The sequence below is a fragment of the Topomyia yanbarensis genome, chromosome 1 (genome assembly GCF_030247195.1).
Source record: "Topomyia yanbarensis strain Yona2022 chromosome 1, ASM3024719v1, whole genome shotgun sequence".
NCBI classification, from domain to species: domain Eukaryota; kingdom Metazoa; phylum Arthropoda; class Insecta; order Diptera; family Culicidae; genus Topomyia; species Topomyia yanbarensis.
The window spans coordinates 217,542,333-217,564,169 of record NC_080670.1 but is presented as its reverse complement, the minus strand read 5'-3'; the positions used below and the strand labels follow the sequence as shown (position 1 = coordinate 217,564,169).

At 41.4% G+C, this 21,837-nt stretch overlaps 1 protein-coding gene across 1 annotated transcript in view; it reads left to right on the top strand.

Moving 5' to 3' along the window:
- LOC131693081 (chaoptin) overlaps positions 1 to 6,497 on the top strand; it is a 121,945-nt gene extending 115,448 nt beyond the window's left edge. Inside the window, exons 4-6 of the mRNA XM_058980605.1 lie at positions 155 to 3,167; positions 3,736 to 4,025; positions 4,112 to 6,497. Of these exons, the coding sequence (XP_058836588.1) occupies positions 155 to 3,167; positions 3,736 to 4,025; positions 4,112 to 4,840 (4,032 nt within the window). The 3' untranslated portion in view covers positions 4,841 to 6,497. The remainder of the gene's footprint in view (positions 1 to 154; positions 3,168 to 3,735; positions 4,026 to 4,111) is intronic.
- The last annotated feature ends 15,340 nt before the right edge of the window (positions 6,498 to 21,837 follow it).

The window sequence follows — 21,837 nt, the reverse complement described above, 5'->3', positions numbered from 1 at the left end:
TTAAAGCTTTCCTCCTCCGCAGCAAATTTTGCTAACACAAGCGGACATGTGTTTTCTGCGTTCACTGTCGGATCTTATCGATTGTTCGTTACATTTGCAATTGGTTTTGAATTAGATTTTAAATGACATTTCTTTCCAAAAATCGAAACAACAGGTGCCCACAAAAGCCCTCAGCGGCATGAAGAAGCTAATGGTGCTGGACTTTGAGCTGAACGAGATTGGTTCGGTTGAGGAGTACGCCTTCTACGGTTTGCACTTGGTCAAGCTGAACCTGAAGGGAAACCGGCTGGAGCGGATTCCGGAGAATGGCCTAGTCGGACTAGAGGACTCACTGGCGGAGATTGACTTTTCCGAGAACCGGCTAAAGCAGTTCCCAACAGCTGCTCTGAAGCGATTGGAAAATCTCCGGTCGGTGCGGCTGTCCATGAATGAGATTAACTCGCTGGAGCAGGACGATAGTTACGCCCGGTTTGGATCGCTGGTGTTTCTGGATTTGAGTTTGAACAATTTTGTTGAGCTGTACAGTGATGTGTTTAATCCGTTTCCGTTCCTGAAGACGTTATCGTTGTATAATAATTTCATCGAACTGGTGCATAGGGATAGTTTTGTGTCGTTGAAGGAGCTCCAATCGCTAGATTTGAGCCATAATAAGATAGTGTTTGTGGATGCGGAAGTGTTTGCGGCCAACAGGAAGCTGCATACGGTGGACCTGAGTCACAACCATATACACTACGTGAGTGGTGTGTTTTCCAATCTGCCTCTGCTGAGGGAGATTTTCCTGAGTGAGAATAATATCCTAGAGTTGACGGATGACTGTTTTAATAACTCGAGTAGTGTTAAGGTGATTTATTTGGAGAATAACTCAATTCAAAGGGTAGACGCGGATACCTTGTCGACGTTGTTCAATCTGGAGCAGCTGTATCTGAGTGGAAATCACATTCAGCGAGTTCCGGGAGGGTTCTTCGAAACGACAAGTAAACTCCACGCGCTTAGCTTAGATAACAATATGATAAGTGAATTAGACGTAAGACTTTTGCGACGATTGCCGAATCTGCGGGAAGTTCGGTTAAACGATAATCAAATTAGACTTATTAAAGAGCAACTATTTTCCGGGCTGGAAAATTTAATGGAACTTCATTTGCAAAATAATGCGATCCGAGTGATTGAAAGATACGCCTTCAAACACTGTCAGCAGCTCCAGTATATCAATTTGCAGGAGAATGTACTGGATGAGATTGACACTATTTTCGCCTACACTGCTGACGCATCAGCGCCCAATCATCTCCAGCAACCCCTAACGGCGCGGGGAAAACTTATCACAACGAAAACCGGTCCCGGTAGCGATCCATCATCGTTTGGTAATTTGGGCATAACGTCCGAGTCATCCTCGTCATCGTCGTTACTTTCAATTCAATTAAATTCCAATTCCATCAAGTATCTTCACGAGCACTCGTTTCAAGGCCAGACCAGTGTGCAGACAATTTGGTTGGAAAATAACATGCTTAAAAATATCGACAAGATGCTGTTCGCTGATTTGATACACTTGGAGCGACTTTATTTGAAAAATAATTCACTGGCCAACATCGAACTGGGTGCGTTCGATTCCCTTCGGATGTTGAAATATCTGGATTTGAGTGCAAATCGATTATCCAGCTTGAATGCGGAGCTTTTCAGAAGTACATTAGAGCTCGATGAGCTCTATTTAGGTGACAATCATCTTGAAAAATTAGGTGCAAACGCGTTCGGTGCTCTTCACAAGCTTCGAATATTAGATCTGAGCTACAATCAGTTGGGAGTGCTACAGTCGAACGTTTTCCAATCAAACTTTTCCGTCAGTGTGATTAATCTGAAGGCATGTGGGCTGACCCAACTCGAACCGGGTGCCTTCAAGGGGCTGCATAATTTGAACGAGCTAAATTTGGAGCAGAATCAGTTGGCATCGGAAGACATCAAACAGATCGACGCAAGTTCTTTGAGAACTTTAAGGCTTTCAGCAAACAATTTTTCTGTGATACGAGTAAACATGTTGGATCGGCTACCTTCGCTGCAAGTTTTGGCTCTGGATCGGTGTTCGATTCGTGACCTGTCGTTTATGTTGTTTAATAAAAATAATAATCTAGTTAAATTGGACCTTAGTCACAATCACCTTCGAACGTTGAAACGAAATATTTTCAATAATTTAAATGTGTTTAAAGAACTGCGGTTGCACAATAACAGCATCAACGATTTTCCACACGTAGCTCTATCCAACGTCTCAACGTTGGAGCTATTATCTTTGTCGAAGAATCAGCTAACCAGTGTGGACTTTTTCAAACTAAATGGTCTTCCGAATCTTCGTCAACTGGATCTTCGGGACAACAGTATTTCCTCCCTGTCCGGCTTCAACACCATCACTCTACCTCATCTGGATATGATCGATCTTAGTGGAAACCTTCTGCTAGCTCTTCCGGAGAATTTTTTCAAGCACTCAATCACCCTCCAGCGAATAGACTTATCCTGCAATCGATTCAGTCAAATCCCGAACGCTGCTCTTTCGGAATCATCCCTTGCCCGTCTCGCTTGGCTAAATCTCACCGGTAACCCGTTGCAACGAATACATCAAAGCATGACCTCCGATTCCGAGCAACGACGCTATCCCCATCTGAAGGAACTGCACATCAGCCAAACGAATCTAACGATTCTGACGAGTAAGGACTTTGAAATTTACCCTGCCTTGCAGCGACTTTACCTGCTACACAACCGAATCAACCGAGTATCTCCCGGCGCTTTCGTCGCCTTGGCAAACCTGCAGATTTTGGACCTTAGCATTAACGAAATCGAAATCCTGCCTAAAGAACGGCTCCAGGGACTACGCTTGCTGGAGATTCTTAACATATCCACCAACAACATCAAAGAGCTGGACGAATTTACCGACGATTTGCAGAAGCTGAAATTCTTGGATGTCTCCTCCAACCAGTTGGAAAGGATCCAGAAAAATACGCTGCGCCACTTAGTGGCGCTACAGGAACTGCATTTGTACGGCAATCGAATCATCAGCGTTTCGTCTGATGCATTCCGATCGCTGAGAAACCTCCGAACGTTGGATCTGCGCAAAAACTATTTCGAGTATGTTCCGCTGAGGGCGCTGAAACCGTTGGAGACGCATCTCAAGGAACTGCGGGTCGAAGGTAGGTGTATCGTCCTTTATAATAATCGTAATCATTGGATTTGAAATTTCACTGATAATCTAGTCAAAATTTCCTCGAAGGCGACAAACAAAATAAGTTAATGTATGTTTCGTTTCACTTGAAAACATCACGAACTGCTAACAAAGTTAAATGGGTGCTGGTCGACCTTAACGACGAGTAAACCAGACCTTCATGGGTCGTATCAAACCGAGAAGGGTCGAAAATTCGATTCCATTTCCATTAAGGGATGTCTCCACAGTGCTTGTCGCCGCACCGCATGGCCCAAACCGAACGGAATCGGACGGTGAAAAATGGGAAATAATGTAGCCCATTAATATAGATTGTCGGCTGTGTGGCCTCTTCCGACCGGGGTTGATAGAATCGATTTTATAATGTTATTTCCCATTTGAAGGTTTGTCGGAGAAAACTTTTACTGTCAGATCAAATTTAATGATTATGATTATGATACTACATTACCGATTCGGCAGATGGTTCGAATTGGTGTTGATATTTTACGTGTTGATTTTTTCATACCTATCTGTTTCTGCTCTTTTGTTTCATTCAATAGAAAATCCCCTGGTCTGCTCGTGCGATACCCAGGAACTGTGGGAGTGGCTAAGTGACCATCGAAAGTGGACCACCGGGTTCGACAATGTCAAGTGCGAACAACCACCGGAAGTGCAGGGCAAAAATCTGCTGACGATGGAACCACAAGAATTTTGTGACATTCCGCTAATACTGAAAATTGCCATACAGGATATACAGCCCTACTCGGTGCTGGTTTCATGGCAAAGCAGGGAACATTCCGGCCTCCATGGGTATCATGTGATATTCCACTCGCTGGACACGGTGGAGGATGTAAGTGTGAAACATTATAACTCCCATAAGTTTTCGGCAATTTAAAAAAATCTATTTTTAATACGAAAAATCTCTTCATTCCGCAGATCCGTGGCAGAACGCTTAATCGGTTGGCCAACTCGGCCAAACTGGATCGCCTATCGTCGAACACTCGCTATCTGATCTGCGTCCTCGGGCTGGGAAACTGGCTGTCCTATCAGAGCGACATCCAAAGTCTGCTGAACCAGTCGAACCAGATCCAGAACCAAATTCTGAATAACCACCAGGGCTTCATGAGCGAGGAGATGGACAGCACCTCCTTCTCCAACACGCTGCTCTCGTTGATGATGGATACTCCGACTTCGCGGTGTACGGAGGTACGCACTCTGGATGCTATCGGGCCCAATCCGATGGCGGAGGTGGATGGAATGTCCAGCCAAGGCATTATCCATTCGATCCTGACCCGTCGGTTGGGACTGATTGTCGGGTGCTGTTTGGGAATTATCGTGTTTATAGTGCTAATTTCGGTTCTGGGTTATCTTAAAATCAAGAAACAGCGGGTGGAGGCGGCAAAGCGGCAGCAGCAGCAACCAATGGCGCCGGAGTTTATTTCGTATCGGCATTTTTCTATTCCTAACGACGAACACGGTCGTGATGGGGTGGCCGGTGGTGGAACGAACACCTTCCTGCACGGCAATCACCAGCAGATACAGACCAGCGATGGTCACCCCAGCTTTATATCCGGAGCAGTGTTGGGGACAACCACGACCCTGAATGGTGGCAGCACCACTCTCGGTGGCATCGGCGAGGATCGGGGGAAGGTATTCGACAGTTGAAACAATTAGGGGACCACCCTCGGTAGTACGACCGGGTGAGGCTTTGTCAATTAGGTTGTTTGAGTTTGCTGTTACCGGGGTTTTTAGCACTCTCAGTTTCTAGTCACGGGAGAACTTTTTGTTGTTGGAAGAAACAATGGGGAATCGAAACAACGAGCAAAATCACATTTAAGTAATACAAATCAAAGTAGGCATTATTAATATTTAGCAGCGAAATCAAAAAAGTGTTAATAAGCTACCAATCATCATAAATCAAAAGAGGGAAAATCAAAGCAGCCGGAAATTTACGAGCAGCACTTCCGTGCTGTGTAAATATACAACACACAGCATAGGCGGCAGGTTGGGGAAAACTTTCATGTTTCCGTACGCCCCCCAGGACAGACAGGCGGGTGGGTTTCGGTCATTGAATAAAGAGTAGGTTCAGCTGGAGTCGAAGCAGGCAAAAACAAGAAGCGTGAAAGTGTTTTGATTAAAAACACCGATCCAGTGTGTAAATAGAGTGTATTCAAAGGGAAAAAAAGTGGCAAATCTAATAAACCGATGATGAGGGTTGTTGCGGGAGGCGGAAGGAATGATTTATTTCGGCAAACAAAAATAAATAGACGGAAAGTTTGATGGGAAAACAAGCAACCGACGGTAGGTAAATCAATTTTAAATTGCGATCGCATGCTTGCTCGACTATGAGCAACAGATAATAAAGTCGACTTTTCCGCCGAAAAAGAAACCAACAGGAGTTGTTTTGATTGTTTTTAGCTTGTTTAAATTTTTTAACGTCTGCATCCCGTTCTACCAGGCTAATTTTTATTCACACAAGAACACGGAATTTTTTTCTGCAGCCCGTTTTGGCCGGTCTAAGCATGCCATGGAAGAACAAACTGGATTCAAAATAGGAAAGCGACATCACACGTTATAAACACTATAGAACCGCGTTGAAGCGTGTGCACGTAATCTGTCACTTTGGCACTATGTTCGTTAAGTAGCACACTGGAAATTGATTTTAAGTTTCCCCGTCGCAGGTCTGCAAAGATGGGAAATAATTACTGCAAGTTCATACACGGTGCTGCACTGTGGAAGACCGTGAACTTTGCTGTTGAGTGTATGGTGCTGTTTGATGTTGGAAAATGTCGCTGACAATTCGGAATGACTTTCGGAATTGACAGATGTTCTATTTATGTTTCGCTAAGTCTACTACAAAATGATACGTTAAGCGCGTTGAATGGAGATTATTAGAAGAATAATTCTGTAAATATTTGTTGAAATTGTTTTCTATCTTACTCTATATAGATGATGAATGAGTTGATTATGAGTGCTTCTTTCGGAGCAAATCGGGTGTTCCTTTCAACCTCAGTCTAGATCAGTGCAAAGCATGGCTTGCTGGGGTAATGAACATATAGAAGTATAAGTGAGGAACTGTCAGCGGAAAACAACCAACCATAACCTAGTAGGCGAATTATGAAAAACTCTTTTTTTAAATAAGGTAAAAAAACACATGAAATTTTAGAAATTTTGATGAATAAAACTACAACACTGACTAAACGAAAATCAAGCATCCAAGATCGGAGGAGTGCAAATTTGTGAATAAATTACTGCAGAACGTGACGTACTAATGGAGGGAAGCTGAAGAGTGAAATTAATAAATAATAATCAATTATAAAAATATGTTGATTGAATAGCTGAAAGAATTTCCTTTGTTATCCGATACAGAAAAGGTAGGTGAATCAGTAACTGGTGCCAGATGGCAACCTGAAATTCCGGTTTTAACGTTTTCCCTTTAATGAAATCGAGCTGCCCTTCAATTCGGTAGCGCCAGTTTGAGAAGTTCGTGCCGTTGAACAGGTATACGCGTTGCGTCCTTTCTTCCTCCATCGCTGCTTCGTTTCGCTACGATTGAATTTCCGTTTCCAACCAAGGTTACTTCGATCGCAAAAAAAACGTTGCTATGCCAACCACTGGCTACTGCGATGTTCAACACGATTGGATCCACAACCTGATAAAATATGCGGAGATGTGTACTCAGCTGAGTCACGCGTCGGTGTGTTTCTTATCAATAACTGCTTAAGGTTGCACAGAGAATGCGTAAAATTCGCAAACGAAAAAAGCAGTTTTTTCCACACCGTATGTCAGATCTTCATAAAAATCAATCAGCGTATGTAGAATGTTGTTACAGTACTGCTGATTGATTTTTATGAAGATCTGACATACGGTGTGGAAAAAAACTGCTTTTTTCGTTTGCGAATTTAGCGCATTCTCTGTGCAACCTTAAAATGATTAGTTGATTGTTACCTTGTTTGAATTAAGATCCCCACGTATATGGATATTGGAAAAATTGAGGAACGGCTACACGACCTGACACGGTTTACTTTCAATGTTGTCTTTGAATAATTTATGGAGAATTTCAGTGAAGTGGAATCTGTTCCAAAGAATACATGGAGAAACAACTTTCCATGTATTTCCGAATGTATCAATCCATAGACCACCTTTTTTTTCGAGAGTTGTCCTACTGGAGCTGTAGAGCTAGGTTCTCGGAAGGGCTCCTCGTCAGAATCACATACTACAACTACGCCCACTAAAACACTGCTTTAGGCCAATTGTAGCGGGCCGTGATTCTGAATGTGATATTCATTGTACGGTTCAGGTATGTGCGGGCGTAGGGACTCGCGATCATATGTATCATCGCGAAGGGCTCGAACATTTGTACGTTAACGTGTTCGATCGCGTGTGCGTTTGTATGTCACGTGGGCTAACTTGTATGTAATTTCGCGTGTATAAATTCTATTTTATAACAGCGAGCAGATCGTATATCTGATACTTAATTTTTCGTGTACGGTTCAGATTCTAGAAGAAAGTGGGTTTTTCCATATCATTAGAGTTCCCAGTCATGTCGCCATGGAACGTGTTGTCTAGTGGATATGAGGTATATTTTTTGCTTGGTATAACTGAATGTATGGCCTTTCGCGTTTGTAACTTCGTAACTACTAAATCGTTCACATTATTACCGGAGTGTTATTAAGTCTGGTGGATCGCAGGAGTGGGTGTGCGCAGATGATCGCGAAGGGCTTAAGCCTCCGTATGTTGACGTGTTTGTCGCGTGTGATCGCGTGTATGTGACTTCGCGCGTATAAATTCGATTTTGTAACTCTGTGACCATTCAAATATTCACGTGTATTCTTGGATGGCCACGCGGACCATCATCCTGATATTTAGTTTTTGGTGTACGGATCACATTCTGATAGGGAGTTAGTTATCCCATATCACTAGAGCTGCCGGTCATGTCGTCATGGAACGTGTTGTCTAGTGGATATGAGAGATTTCTTTTTTTAATTGGTTCAATTAAAGGCATGGGCCTAGACTGGTGGTGCCGAGGATAAACTTCCGGAAGTGACCGATTCATGATCGTGCGAGCACGTGAGTTTGCAGGTTCACGCTTTAGACCGCGTTTGAAAATGAAAAGTGCTGAGACGTTCACCTTATCACCGGGATGTTTTCATGTTGGCGAGATCGCGGGTGTGTGTTGCTTGGATGATCGCGAAGGGCTCGAGCATTTGTATGTTAACTAGTATATCGCATTCGATTTTATAACCATGTGTCCATTCACATATACGCGTGTGTTTTCTAGATGATCGCGCGCGGACCGTGAATCTTATATTTAATTTTCAGTGTATGGTTCAGATGCTAGAAGAGAGTGAGTCTTCCATATCACTAGAGTTCCCAGTCATGTCGCCATGGAACGTGTTATCTAGCGTCATCTTTATTGGTACAATTGAAGCCATGAGGCTAGGCTGCTAGGATCGAGGGTAGAGACTTCCGGACGGGACCGATTCATGATCGCACGAGTGATGGGTTAATGCTTGAGACCGCGTTTGTATATTTATAAAGGCAAAAGCATTCACCTAATTATCGGGTTGTTTTTTTTTTATTTCGATTATAGAGGTTTTAACCTTAAGATCATTCGCCTCTTCGGGTTAGAGAAATCTCTTATGAAAAATTTCTAGCCCTATGTGCGGGGTCGGCACTTGAACCCAGGTGCGCAGCGTACAAGCAATCGATTAACCAACTACGCTACGCCCACCCCCGGGGTTGTTTTAATTTTGGAAAGATCGCGAGTGTGTTTGGATGATTGCAGTTGCATGTTCGTATTTGTGACCATATTTGTGTTATCGCGATAGACACGAGCGTTTGTAAACGTACGTGTGAGAGATTGTACGTTTAGAACGGGAGAAAATATGCAATTTATTGTGTTAGTGAGTTACTATGAATCTAAATTAAGATACAGTAATAAAAGGAAAAGTAAGTCAAGCAAAGATAGATGGAGTTAGAACACAAATATAGATTATTTTTAGCATGCATGAATAATGTTAAGGCAGAGTAAATTGATCTATAAAACGGAAAATATAGAAATTTCTATACTATTGAGTAGGTAAAAATTTGTTAGAATTGGTCCAATAATAACGTAACTTGGAACACGAAAATTGATGGGTACATAGCGGCTATCATGACACGTTTTATCGGTTGAAATTTGCCTACTCTCAAGTTGAGAGTCTCAACAGAGTGTTCCTTTGAGCACTTCGTAAGTTGACTATTGAAGGCTTTCAACGCCAATCCAATTTTATATCACATAGCAAGCACTGCGCTGGACAGGTTGTTTATTTGGAGGCACTATATGCGATCGTTGTACGTCGCTGTTGATTATTGGCAGTTGGTTTGGAGGTCCTGGTAGAGTTTAAGGCATATGAATTCTGGAGCATGAATGTTTCGCATTTGATTTCCTTTGACTAGTGATAATGTTATTAAACACCTAAAAACAATCCCCCCTAAGGAGTATCTAGTTGATGCTAGGATCGTTTCAGTTGAAACCCTTTTTGCAGTTTTTTTAAACGAATTCGATAGAATAATTTCACCTGTCGTGTATAAAAATTCCAAACCCACATCACACCAGTTCCGCATCGTGCAATTCTACCTAAAAACGATCCCCAAATGGTCCAAAATGATTTTATTCGAACGATGAAAAGCGCTACCATTCAATGGATACCACTTCGGATAGTGCCCCCATTTATTTCAACTATGAATCCGGAAGATGATTGATGACTTTTCGTTCGTTCCCGTTCATTCGAATAGCTGCTAAAAGTTGATTCAGATAAATATTCCAAAGTGTAGAGAACAACATTTCAACAAGCGGTTTGAAATGCCCATTTTCACCCACCAGCAAAGGCCTGCAAGATGGCCACTGGGAATGGCAATGGACCGACACGAACCGCCATGTATTAGAAGTGGTTGCCATGACGTTCCTTTACCCCTGTGTGCTGTGATAATTCTTCCCAGCGTCTGTGGTCTCCGTCTATCGGAGGTTTTGATTTACTTTCGCCACCGTTCCGAGGGAAAGGTTTTTATCTCATTTGTACTAAAAAATGATGAACGAGGAACATGCTTCATCTTCTGGTCCTGCTGCTGGCAGGTTGGTCATAGCGTTTGGATGAGAAGGAAAATGCGAGACACCTGTGAATAATGGTTGTTTGAGAGTGTTTCGTGTGGTTCCGAAGTGCTCGGAGACTGGGGTTGGTCAACGAGGTTCTGGGAGATATCGGGTATGTATGTATCGCTACGGACAATTTCAGATTACCCCTTTCACAACTGTTGCCTCTATGTAAATGATGGGGTGTTATTGAGTGTAGCTAATCAAAATAAAGGAATATTTCGTTTGGAATTATTTGACCATCTCTAGAAGGTTAATGGTTAGGGATGTTGAATGTTTTGAAATTGTCTCGAAATCACCCGAAAAGTATCTTAAAGTTGCTTCCAAAAATATCTAAAAATTACTAGAATTGTCTTAAAGGCGTACTAGAATGGTTGTTAGCGATGTACTAGAATAGTGTTACGGATGTACTAGCATTTTTACAATCTCATAAGGAAGCACCATCCAATTAATTATTATCTAAAATTTCGAACGTTGTTTGAATCATAGAATTGACTGAATCCATTCCATTATCATTATTAGCCAGAACACTGATGCTTGGCATGAATGTTAAACGCTTGTCTCAGCCTGTTTCTGCTATCATGAATATTCCCGCTTTATTTGGCAACTTTTGTTTCGAACAAAATAGTGGGTTGAACGCATTAGTATAAATAAATAACTGCGGCAAGGTAATCACGAACCATATGGGGTAAACCTTCAAGACTGGAGCAGCAAATCTCGAGAGAAGAAAAACGTAATTTACCACAGTAACACCATTAGTGATTACCATTTGAATAATTAATAAGAAAAGGCTGATAGCCGACCACGGTACGGCGACGGATGGAAGAGTAAACTGAAAGTATACAATAATGAATCCTGCAGACTACCAACAGGGGCGGAAGCAAGTAGCTTTAATTCCTATTTAATAAATAATTCATGGCACTCTGGCATGTTTTTGAAACTCGTTGCCTGTTTATGGGATATAGGGTATAAGCCGATTCCGAAAATTGTCTGAAACCAAGGCATTTTATGTTCGTAGTAGGATTGATCAGATTTTTTCAGCATCAAAGTAACCATTGGCTGCATGTATGATTTCTTAGATACGTTTTGATTCAGTTCATTGTTGATGCAAATATATTTGATCATAGGAGCCATGGAACCAGCCTACTAGTTGGATGGTAACAAAAAAGGTCATAGTGTGCAAAAAAACTGAAACCATAACTACAAGCAAGATAACAACGAAGTCAGAAGCAGAATGCGGCAAATGCTGATGTTATTTTTTACTCGCCGGGTACCATTACTTGCCAGTAACGACCCAAGTCTGGCGTATAGACCTAGTAATGGGCTTGTCAGAAGAAAATTGCTTCATAATCAACGTGACAAGAGGAGGGTTGCTACGGTTCATGGTACGTACTTGTTTTGTGCAAGCTAGCAAGCTGTTCTACTCCGAACGGGAGAACAGGAAACGTAGTGAATGGTGCTACACTTATAGCTTTGTCGGCATCAAGGTCAGTGGAGAATATTTTCAGATCGGTAGAAAAGATTTACACCCAATCATATGCACACGTAGCACTTTGTAGCCCTTATTTTTGACATTAAAGATCGTAGGATAGTCTCGTTTCCCGTTCACAGCAACCGGTGTCTATTATCAAAAACAGTTTTTCGTCGTTTTTTCAAACTCTGATTTAATTTCTCGAAGAAAAACTATCAAGGGGCAGCGAATAAATTATTAGTTCTGTGCTTAATAATACAGTCAATACAGCTTTCGTTTTATTCCCGGACATCACGTTAAACATTTTGAAGACTGTTCTGAATGTTTTAAATAATTGGGTACCTTTCGTGTTGTTGTATTGTATTGAGCGTGACAAGGAATGAAATAAAATTTGAAAAGAAATATGTGATAAAATGATCCCCACCGGATTCTGTTAAAATTTTAATGTGAAAATGGCGCTCGTGTAAATCCTCCAGCAAACAAGTATGCATGGTCATTCGCATTGTGCCGTTCAGATCGTTCGGACGTGTATCGAATGAAGTGCCGCGTACCATGTCGAAACAAAGTAGACGCTCCTATGCGTATAGGCCGCATCAAGACTGTTGGGCATTGGGTTGAATTGTTGCTCTCAAGGCTCTTGCACTTTCTTTGTGTTAGCAGTTTTGGTGTTCAGTCGCCGACGAGTGTATAATATCATCTAACCGTCTACCGACTAAAGATAAGTGCTCACATGTTACATTAATATTAGCTCACCTGTCCTTTAGATATTCCCTTGTATCTCAGTTAATTTCTTCCCCTTCAATAATATTTTTAACGTTCTCGCTTTGTGCCGGGCTCTAGGCCTGAGCAAAAATGGCCCCATCTGATGGTGAAGTGGATGTCGAACGGGATTCGGCGTCAAAGACTCCGAGATACCTGGTTTGAAGTCCCATTTAACTCGGCTGAATCATATGTGATTTTTTCCCGGCCCAAGGACAAGGCATTAAATTTATTACAGATCTTGAAAAAACATACGGAACGATATTCGGCCGTGACCGAAATATTGAAAGCCCGCCCACGTAAGCTCAGGGTTCCGTGTCTATCTGCCCGCCCATAAAATAGAAGTAAATGGCATCGTAGCCGATTCGGAGGTGGGTGTTTTTGGTTGGCTTGATTCTCGACGGCACGATTCAAGCACAGACGAAACGCATACCAGACGCAAATACCCGCGGACGATCTCCCAACCTGTGGTGAGACAAAAAGTGTTCAGAATTGTACGCGGAAAAGGCAAAGGTTGGAACACTCAACAACTCGAGGAAGTACGCAGAATTGGAACCAAAAATGAAAAGCCTGATGAAATCCAAAAAACGTGGTTATTGGTGCCGGTTCGTTGACGGATTAACAAGAAAAACATCGATGAGCACTTATTATGGCACTGCCGGACATATGCACAAGTAAAACAAAACCAACGATTTTGCCAAACAACAGTCTGACCGAACTCAGCCCGGCACAGAAATCTACCACGTTGCGTTCCTTCACGATACCACGAAAGAATTACTGTTTTTGATGTTGGAATTCTTACTTGCTCTTTTTGTATGAAACAATAACCCTGAAGGGTTGGATTAAACTTGTTAAAGAATCTACCTGACTCTGCAAAAATGCGTTCGTCGATTTTATTCAATGCGTTCCTGGCGAATAAAATAGTCGCTCAAGACTGGAGGCATGTGAGAGTGATCGCCATTCCAAAACCGGGAAAACTCATTTTCGACCACAATTCGTATCGGCCGATTGCAATGCCTTTCTGTATTCGGAAGTTGTTCGAGCAAATGGTCCTATCCCGCTTTGATATTGGGTAAAAAACGGCTTTCTCTCAGATACACAATTTAGCTTCCACAAAAGCAAAGGAACAAACGATTGCCTTGCGTTGCTTGCAGGAGAAATTGAAATGGTCATGCTTACAAAGAGCAGCAGTCAACCCATACAATGAGTCTCGAAGTACTGGCGGGCGTTCTTCCGCTGCAAAATCCTGATTTTTATATCTCTCTATGCGATATCTTGAACCTGGTGCTGATTGTAAATTTCGAAAGGCTTGTCGAGGTTAATTCTCAGACGTGATTTATGTCCCTGTACTTCGACTACATGGCACAGAACACCAATTCTTCTATATATAATCCCAACCGTGTTCCACTCCCAAATACTTCTGATTCAACTTCTTCGACATATTCATGACGGGGAAAAGATTCATGGAATCCCGGAATAAATTCCACGAAGTCGACTGCAATAAAATGTTCTACACTGACGGATCAAATCTCGACGGGGATCCACCTGCTTCGGTATCTTCAATGAAAAGATCACCGTTTCATGTCGCAGAACGATCTGCTTTTCAGACCCTCTTAGGATCATTGATACTTTGCTCACAGATCATTACTTCGTCGTTTCGGACAGTCTTAGTTCTATTGAGCCTATTCGCTAGAATAATACGGGTTCTAAAGTCCTAAAGCGTTTCATTTTCCAAATACCCTTAGCATGGTTGCTAAGGAGGGCCCCTTAGAAGGTGACATCTACGAAAAATACAATTTCTGTATCTCCCACCAGACGACACTCAAAAGTTGGCAGACCTGGTAGAGCAACGGGCAGCTTGGTCGCTGGCTACACTCTATTATCCCGAGGGTATCGTCGGCCGAAATCTTGGTTTAAGGAAATGGATGTGGATCGGCATTTCATTTGTGTTATGTCCTGGATCATGTCAAATCATTACACGATGGATGTGCATCTTCGGCGTATTTGACTTATAGGACGTATTGGAAAGCGGTCTCGGCGCTTGTTGGAATGGTTACCACGACATCGAGCATATTGTCTGGACGTGCACCGGATTTAGTGGCGCCAGGTCTCAGTTATTTGATTCCCTTCGGGCCCGATGAAGATCACCCATCGTTCCGGTTCGTGAGGTAATGGCAAATCGCGATCTTTCCCATATTCCCCTATCTTTCGACTATCTCGCCTAACCAGTACTACGTTAAGTTAAATCTCTGGTTGAAATATTAAACCACTTAAGATTTTTGGTGTTGATGAAAGCGGTAGAAACAGCCTCTGCTATTCAAATTTTGAAGAGCAGAGGCTGTTTGCTTCGGCTTTATGTCAGCGCTATCTCGACCTGTTATATTTAATGTTCTATTGAGCCCATACAACAACTCTCATCAGCCTATAGTTTTTAGGAGCGGTTACAGATGTTCTCACAAGGGCATCGTCAGAGCCGAACTCTTCCTGGGTCAAAATGGCATAATGGTTTGTTGTGGTGAGTGGCGTAGCTCTCTTCAGAATTTCTGCAAAAGATTGCTTGGAGTATCTTTTAAGAGAACGCTTTAGATTATTCAAGCGCGGTTTGTACGCGGGGTATGGTACAGATCATGTGGATTCTTTCCACAATAGGTACACTTTTCAGCATTTCCAATGCAAGATTCATTCTAATATTTTTCTGCTCCCTTGACATTTCGCTTTTTGTTACAATGGTTCACTCGTTTGTGTTTAGTGCAATGTAAGATGCGTGCTACACATAGTGGAACAGGCAGAGACGAGCCTTGTCGAATAAGACGTAATTAGGCATTCGTCGTTATCACAGTCACCCGATACATTCAATTTTGTTCCATCCTATGTGATTGCTATTTAAAATTACGCGGGTTCTTTAAAAAGCGAAATCGAATGGGTCAACACACCGTCAATCTCAACTTTGTGAGCGGGTATGTAGACGCGGTAACCCTTCTGAGGTGAAAACCTGCGGTCACGTCGTCCTTCGGAAGAGAGGTATAGAGCCGTTGGTTCCCGTCCATGTATTGAAGGGCCGATATATAAGGTGCATATGGTGGAGTAACCTTTCTGGCGTCGGTGATTAGTACTCAGTGCAGACAGAGGCCGGCGGAAAAAACAGAGGAGCGTAAAATTGAGACTACGCCAAGGGCGCCAAAGAACCACGCTATGGCTCCGCACTGGTGTAGTGTAAAAAAGAGATTGACTGATTGCACCCAAGTTTAAATGAGTGTCAAAAACGGAAACGCCATAAGAGAAAAATAAATTATATAAACGTCAAAGTTTGCAGCATAGTTACCTGATATATTTTGGCAGGTTGTCTTATTTAGGCAAATGCAGATATATTGGGAATTTTCAAGATAGTAAATTTTCGGCAAACAAAAGAACGGCTGCGTGATAAAAATAACGCGGCGACGAGCACATATCTAAGTTGAATAAGAGAATCAATCTTCGTAAACCAGATTCATCCACTAAACGAAATCAAGTGGCTATCATTATTTTATTTTTCTTTTCGCAATCTGACGAGTAAATCTGAGCAGATATTTTCCAGTCACGTGCCACTTTTCGCACAAGCTATCTAGTACGGGGACTCGTCCGTCATGGAAAGGGTGTGAAAGAATACTCGTAGTAGGCAATGAAATGTTCCAATATGATAAATGAGTTACAACTTGGCGCTTGTTGTCTCCCGAAGAGTGGCACTCACTGAATTTCGTTCACGGACAGCTCCATTTCTAACGGGAAGCATTGAACCTGAACTTCACCTTTAAAATCTATTATATATTGATTTTTCTATTCCATTCATTGTAAGCTTCGTGGCGAAATTGTCAGAGCTATGGGTAAAAATCTGAACTCCTGTAATAGCTCTTCGGAGTCTTCAATGACTACATGTTGTTCTGGAGATTTATCTGAATGATTTTAGTCCATCATCAGATACACTCATAGAAAATATTAGAAGAAAATTATATGACAACACTTCCACCCTAAACCTCACAAAATCTGCACCTACTTGGACGGATAATTCCTCATAAATACTAACAATATTTCATACCTGGTTTTACATTGAGAATTATTGCTACCGAACGGTCGTTATTCACGGAAAAACCATCGTTTGAAAATTACAATCGTTTCCTGCCATTATTGCTCAGCCGTAACACAAATCATAATTTTATTTGCGCTGACTTCGCACAAACTGTCTTCATACCTTCTGCCTTTTTCCCGTCCTGGCGGCCTGACACGGTTCCGTGTGCTGAAGCAATCGAACCGGAGGAGGGGCAGGGCAGAGCACCCAACTATAAAAATTATTCTACTAATAACTTTTCATTTTTATTGCAAATCTGCCCCCTCCCCAGCCACATATTTGATCCCGTCCGTAGCTGCTTCGCCCCGAAAAAGGAAGTCAGAGCAGCAGCGAACAGAGGACGAAAATCCTCTTACCGTAAATTTCTCTAAACGATGAAGGCACTCTCGCCTCTGCTGAGACACAACGGAAAAGAACAAATTCTTAAGGAAAGGGTTGTTCCGGATGTAGAGCGGCGGTACACTGTGTACAGGTACCTGTAAAATGGCAACGTTTTACTTTTTTCTGCTTCGTAGGCACAAGTTTGCCCGCTTCAGATTCCGACGGAACACGGATGACAATGTACCCGCCCAGATTATTTTGCTTCCGAGAGCATACTTTCCCTGCAACCTGTTCTGTCGTTTTACTTTTTTTAATAGTTCCCGCAACGATGTTTTCTGGAAAATCTCAGCTTTTCGTTGGCAAAGTTTTCCTCTTTCTTTTGTAGCTTCTATTTCCCGTACCTGTCTCTTCTCTCCGCCTACACTGACTGACGCAAGCTGTTGCTATTGTTCGAAACTGCTTCCAGAGCCGGAACGAAATTGAGATGGGAAATGTTTTTAACTAGATTGAGTGGAATGGATCGACACGGAAGAAAGCTTGCTGAAACTTTGTTCTTCTTTCTATACGATGCTGGCGATACTTTGTTGCACTACAATTAGCTCCGACGGATTTGTCTGGCGTCATCAAAATCCCAAAGTTCCTATTTACCTTGCGCGTCGCGATAGTCGTCACACTTTTCCATGGCGTACTGTGATTTTGTCGTTGCTGGGGAAGTTAAAAAAACAACAACAAACACTGCCAGCTCTGAACTTTTCAGCGTGGCGAGTTTGTTTTATTTTTTTTCGTTGCTGGTGCTGAATAGCAAAACTGCTTGAAACTTAATTATAACCGCAGTTAATTACATTGCGGTCGCCTGCCGTGTCATTATGCCTAATGACGATGACGCGGTTGTGTGTGCGGTGCTGTTAATTAGTGGAATGTGCTTTCGTGTGAAAATTTGAGTTCTTTTCTGTTTCGTTAAATTTTACATGCCGGGGGATGGAGAGGGTGCGAGGAAAATGTCGAGACGCTTCTTTGATGTTTTTTTAAGGAGTATGAAGGACCTAGAATAAGTTAAAGCTCACATTTTCGAAGCTGTTTGTTTTTTTAGTGACGGAAAACTATCATGCTACTATGTCACTCTATGAGGTCTCTATAGATGCGAACACTTTTTAACCAATTTTCCCGCCATTAGCTACATATTACCAAGAATTCTTCAAAGTTATCATTTTCAATTTGTCAGACCTCGGAATTTTCAGCTCCTATAAAGAGAAATTAAAACGTTCCGCGGGAACGTAAGTGTCAATTCAAAAAGAACTGATTGCGATTTTTAAACCGATTTATAGCCCACATCAACGGCTCTCGGAAGGTTGCTTTATCGCATTATAAGTGGCAGACACCATCTCCTCCACCACAGCGAGGAGCACATATTTGCATTCCAATTCCGAAGCGAGAGCTCCAGCAGAAACCGACCAGATCGTCGTGGGAAAATCGAGAGCAAATTGCGTTAATAATTTATGGTTTAATTTTAGGTAGAGTGTTGTACAGATCCTTCATAATATCCCTCCGACGTGGTTATTATCGCAGGAGGAAATATTCCAACGTTATAAAGCATGCCATGGGAAATTTGAATGAAAGTAAAATATTTTATACCTGAGCATTACCGCGATTAAGCAATTATAATCCTAGCAGGCGATTTATATTTCAGAAGTAAACAGTTCTCCAGTATGGTGCCACATAGTAGAAAATTTTCACATAAGCTGATCTATGTGAAAATAACGACCTTGAACGTAAAGTAGCGAAGCTGGTTTATCCTTCTTTCGAAGCACCTACCGTTGGAGCAATAAAAAACATTTGTATGAAAGCCCATCACCATATCAGCAATGGTTTTTCCCCCTAATGCACCTTCAATGTGATTCAAGTTCATCCAAATTTCGGCAATCGCTCGTTACGGCGCAGCCACAGCAGCAATATAAAGCATCCCCATATTTGAGAAGACATCTTCCATGCCTGGACGGAACATAAAAAGCAGAAACGTGATCGGAATAATTAGCGAGCCGAGCAACTGTGTAAGTATCTGTGTATTGGAAACCCATTTCCTGGAAGCGCCAGCAGAGTAGCATCAGCGAAAAAAAAGAACTACTTATCTGTTTAACTTTATCTATAATCGATACTTTTCCGGCGGACAAAAGAAGGGAGAAAAACAAGAGAAAAAGCCATCTATTGAGCTATTCGTCGGGTGATCGGAGCAACTGGGACAGATTAAAGCGAAAGACAGTCGGGGAAATGGATTTATTTGTGTCCTTTCTGGTAGGTGACCTTCTTGACGAATTTATAGCTCCTGTCCTGATTCTTGTTTGTTATTGACTATGAATGGTGAAATTGGGTTCAAAGCGCGGTATGTATAAATGACAAAAACAAACAATAACTATTGGCCATCCAGGAACTACTTTTGGAAATGTCGTAACTCCCTGATTAGATAAAATTTTAATACTGCAAGCTATTTTAACAGATGATACGTCATTAGAGTACGGTCTGATGTAATCCTTTTTATGAACCTTTTTCTCATCCTAGTATCATTGCAAATATGCCGGGAATCGGATCGCTGGTCACAGAGTTCTGGTCAAATAACTCACTAGGCGGCCATCACAAACTGCTATTAAAAATATATCTCTACGGAACGAGGAAGAATTTTGTTAAGATATCACGGCCTACTGCCACATGGTGTAAATACAACTCGACACATCTTTTTATTTAGTTCCATAATTACTAACCGGATGCAGTAAACCCTTAGACTGAAAGTTGGTAAACAGCAAACATCGTTCGGTTTCAGAGCTAGCCAGCTGTGTTCGGTTTAAATCTACAATCTGCTGTCGCAGAGCAGAAAATAAAATATCCGAACTTCAGGAACTCGCTCAAGTGCATAAATAAAAATTTGCTTGTTTATTTTCCGCACAAATAAATTTCATATTATGTTTTCCGGTCGCTGATAATCCCTTGCAGCATGTTGATAAATATTTCTTATCCACGTACACAGTCAAGCAAACGAACGAACGAACGAACAAACAGCGGTGCCGCAATTGCTCCCTACATATATCGCCTACTTGGATGTTGTAATATCGGCTATATGTATACGCACGGCACTACCAACGACACGACCAGCCACTTCTTGATTTTTTCCGAGAAAAAAGGTCTCCGTGCAATTTACCACCAGTTACCGGGAAATTGAGTCACCCCTCGGTACTGTCAAAAATAAATTTCTCAAGCAACACTGCTTCGGGAATCAACAACCTCTGGTTGTTAATGAGTTGCCTGAGGCAACGGACTGTTATTATATTATCTTTCCTCAGGACAGAAGAAAATTTAAGAGAAGTTCTAATACAATAAGTGCCGCTCTTATTCAATACATTCTTTATTTCAGCCGCTGTCTGTATAATCCACTGCAATGCTACGAAATTCTCAAAAAACGATTACTCGCCAAGATTTCATGTATACATTCAACGAAAAGAAATTTTCCTTTAATATTTGAAGCTAAAGCAATATAAATATTGAACAAATTCGGAGTATGGCTGCTTTACATTCCACGGTGCAGGATAATTTGCGCAGTAATATTACGCGATTTTCACCACTGATCATTACAGCGTCAGCGATAATGTTCTGGAAATAAGATCGAATAAAATGAACGTGTTGTGCGACTGGAGCGTGATATGTCCTAAAACGGCTACTTCAAGAATACAATTAGTAGAGGCAGGCAATATGCTATACATTTCATTTTAAGAAGTCTAAATTGCTAAATAAGGTAGAAGCCCTTTAAGACACCATCTTCTCCTCGATCCGGTATTTTATTGGAACAAAGTTCAATTGGGCTACAGTAATGGCATATCTATCTAGAGTTACGTTATCAATTTGTTATTTTTTACACATTGTCGACTTTATATTGTTGGGCTATCGTTGCCGGCTAATCGCTCTTTCACAAAAATCAAATCTGCGCACAGAGGAGTAATTGGGGTCGAATCCTGGCCAAAATTATTTGCTGCTGCAATTGTTGTTATTATGCCTTAATATGAACTAAAAATAGACAATTACTAGTTTTTGGAACAATTTGGCATCTACCCACCTACCAGTGCAGAGGCCAATTTTCTATATCCTTTCGAATACTAGTAATTTCTAGGTGATCTTTGTGAATACATTTGTTTTTCCAGTTGCATAAACATTTGATCAGTGGAAAAGGGAGAAGAAAAGGGACGCCTGTGCATATTTTCATAGAGATACATTTTGGTAAACATAATATTTGGCCATACAGCATTTCAGTGTACCTCAAATTAGTAAAAAAAATCAATATTTTCAAATCGCTTGGGATTGGCGGATCGGACAGGATCGGAAGAGTTCGAATATTTTTTGTATAGCTGAAATCTTGTTTTGTAATACTGTTTCAGCAACTTTGCCGGATCTAGCCGTATAATGTAACTTTTTACATTTCTTATAAAAGAAATGTATAGAATTCGCTTTTATAATTCAAATTTGGAATAAAATGTTAAAACAAGGTATTTTTTAAAGTTGGTGCAATACACAGCAAGTTTACTTTTTTTAGTTAGTTTTAAGCTGAAGTTAAACAAACGGTTGTGTTGAACTAGGTTTGTTATTACAAACCTTATTGTCTTATTTAATACAGTCATCATCACTAGAAAGCGATTTTGCTGAATATATAACGAAAACGATTAAAATATCCCTTAAAATATCACCATTGGGCATACATGTAAAAATTCTTTAACAATTTTTGATATACTCCTAATTTTGCCACGTTATACAGTAGGTTCTTAGGTATGTAAAAAAATATAACGAAACAAAAAATCGAAAAAAAATATTTTGGTTTTTGGAATTTGTTCTAGTTACTC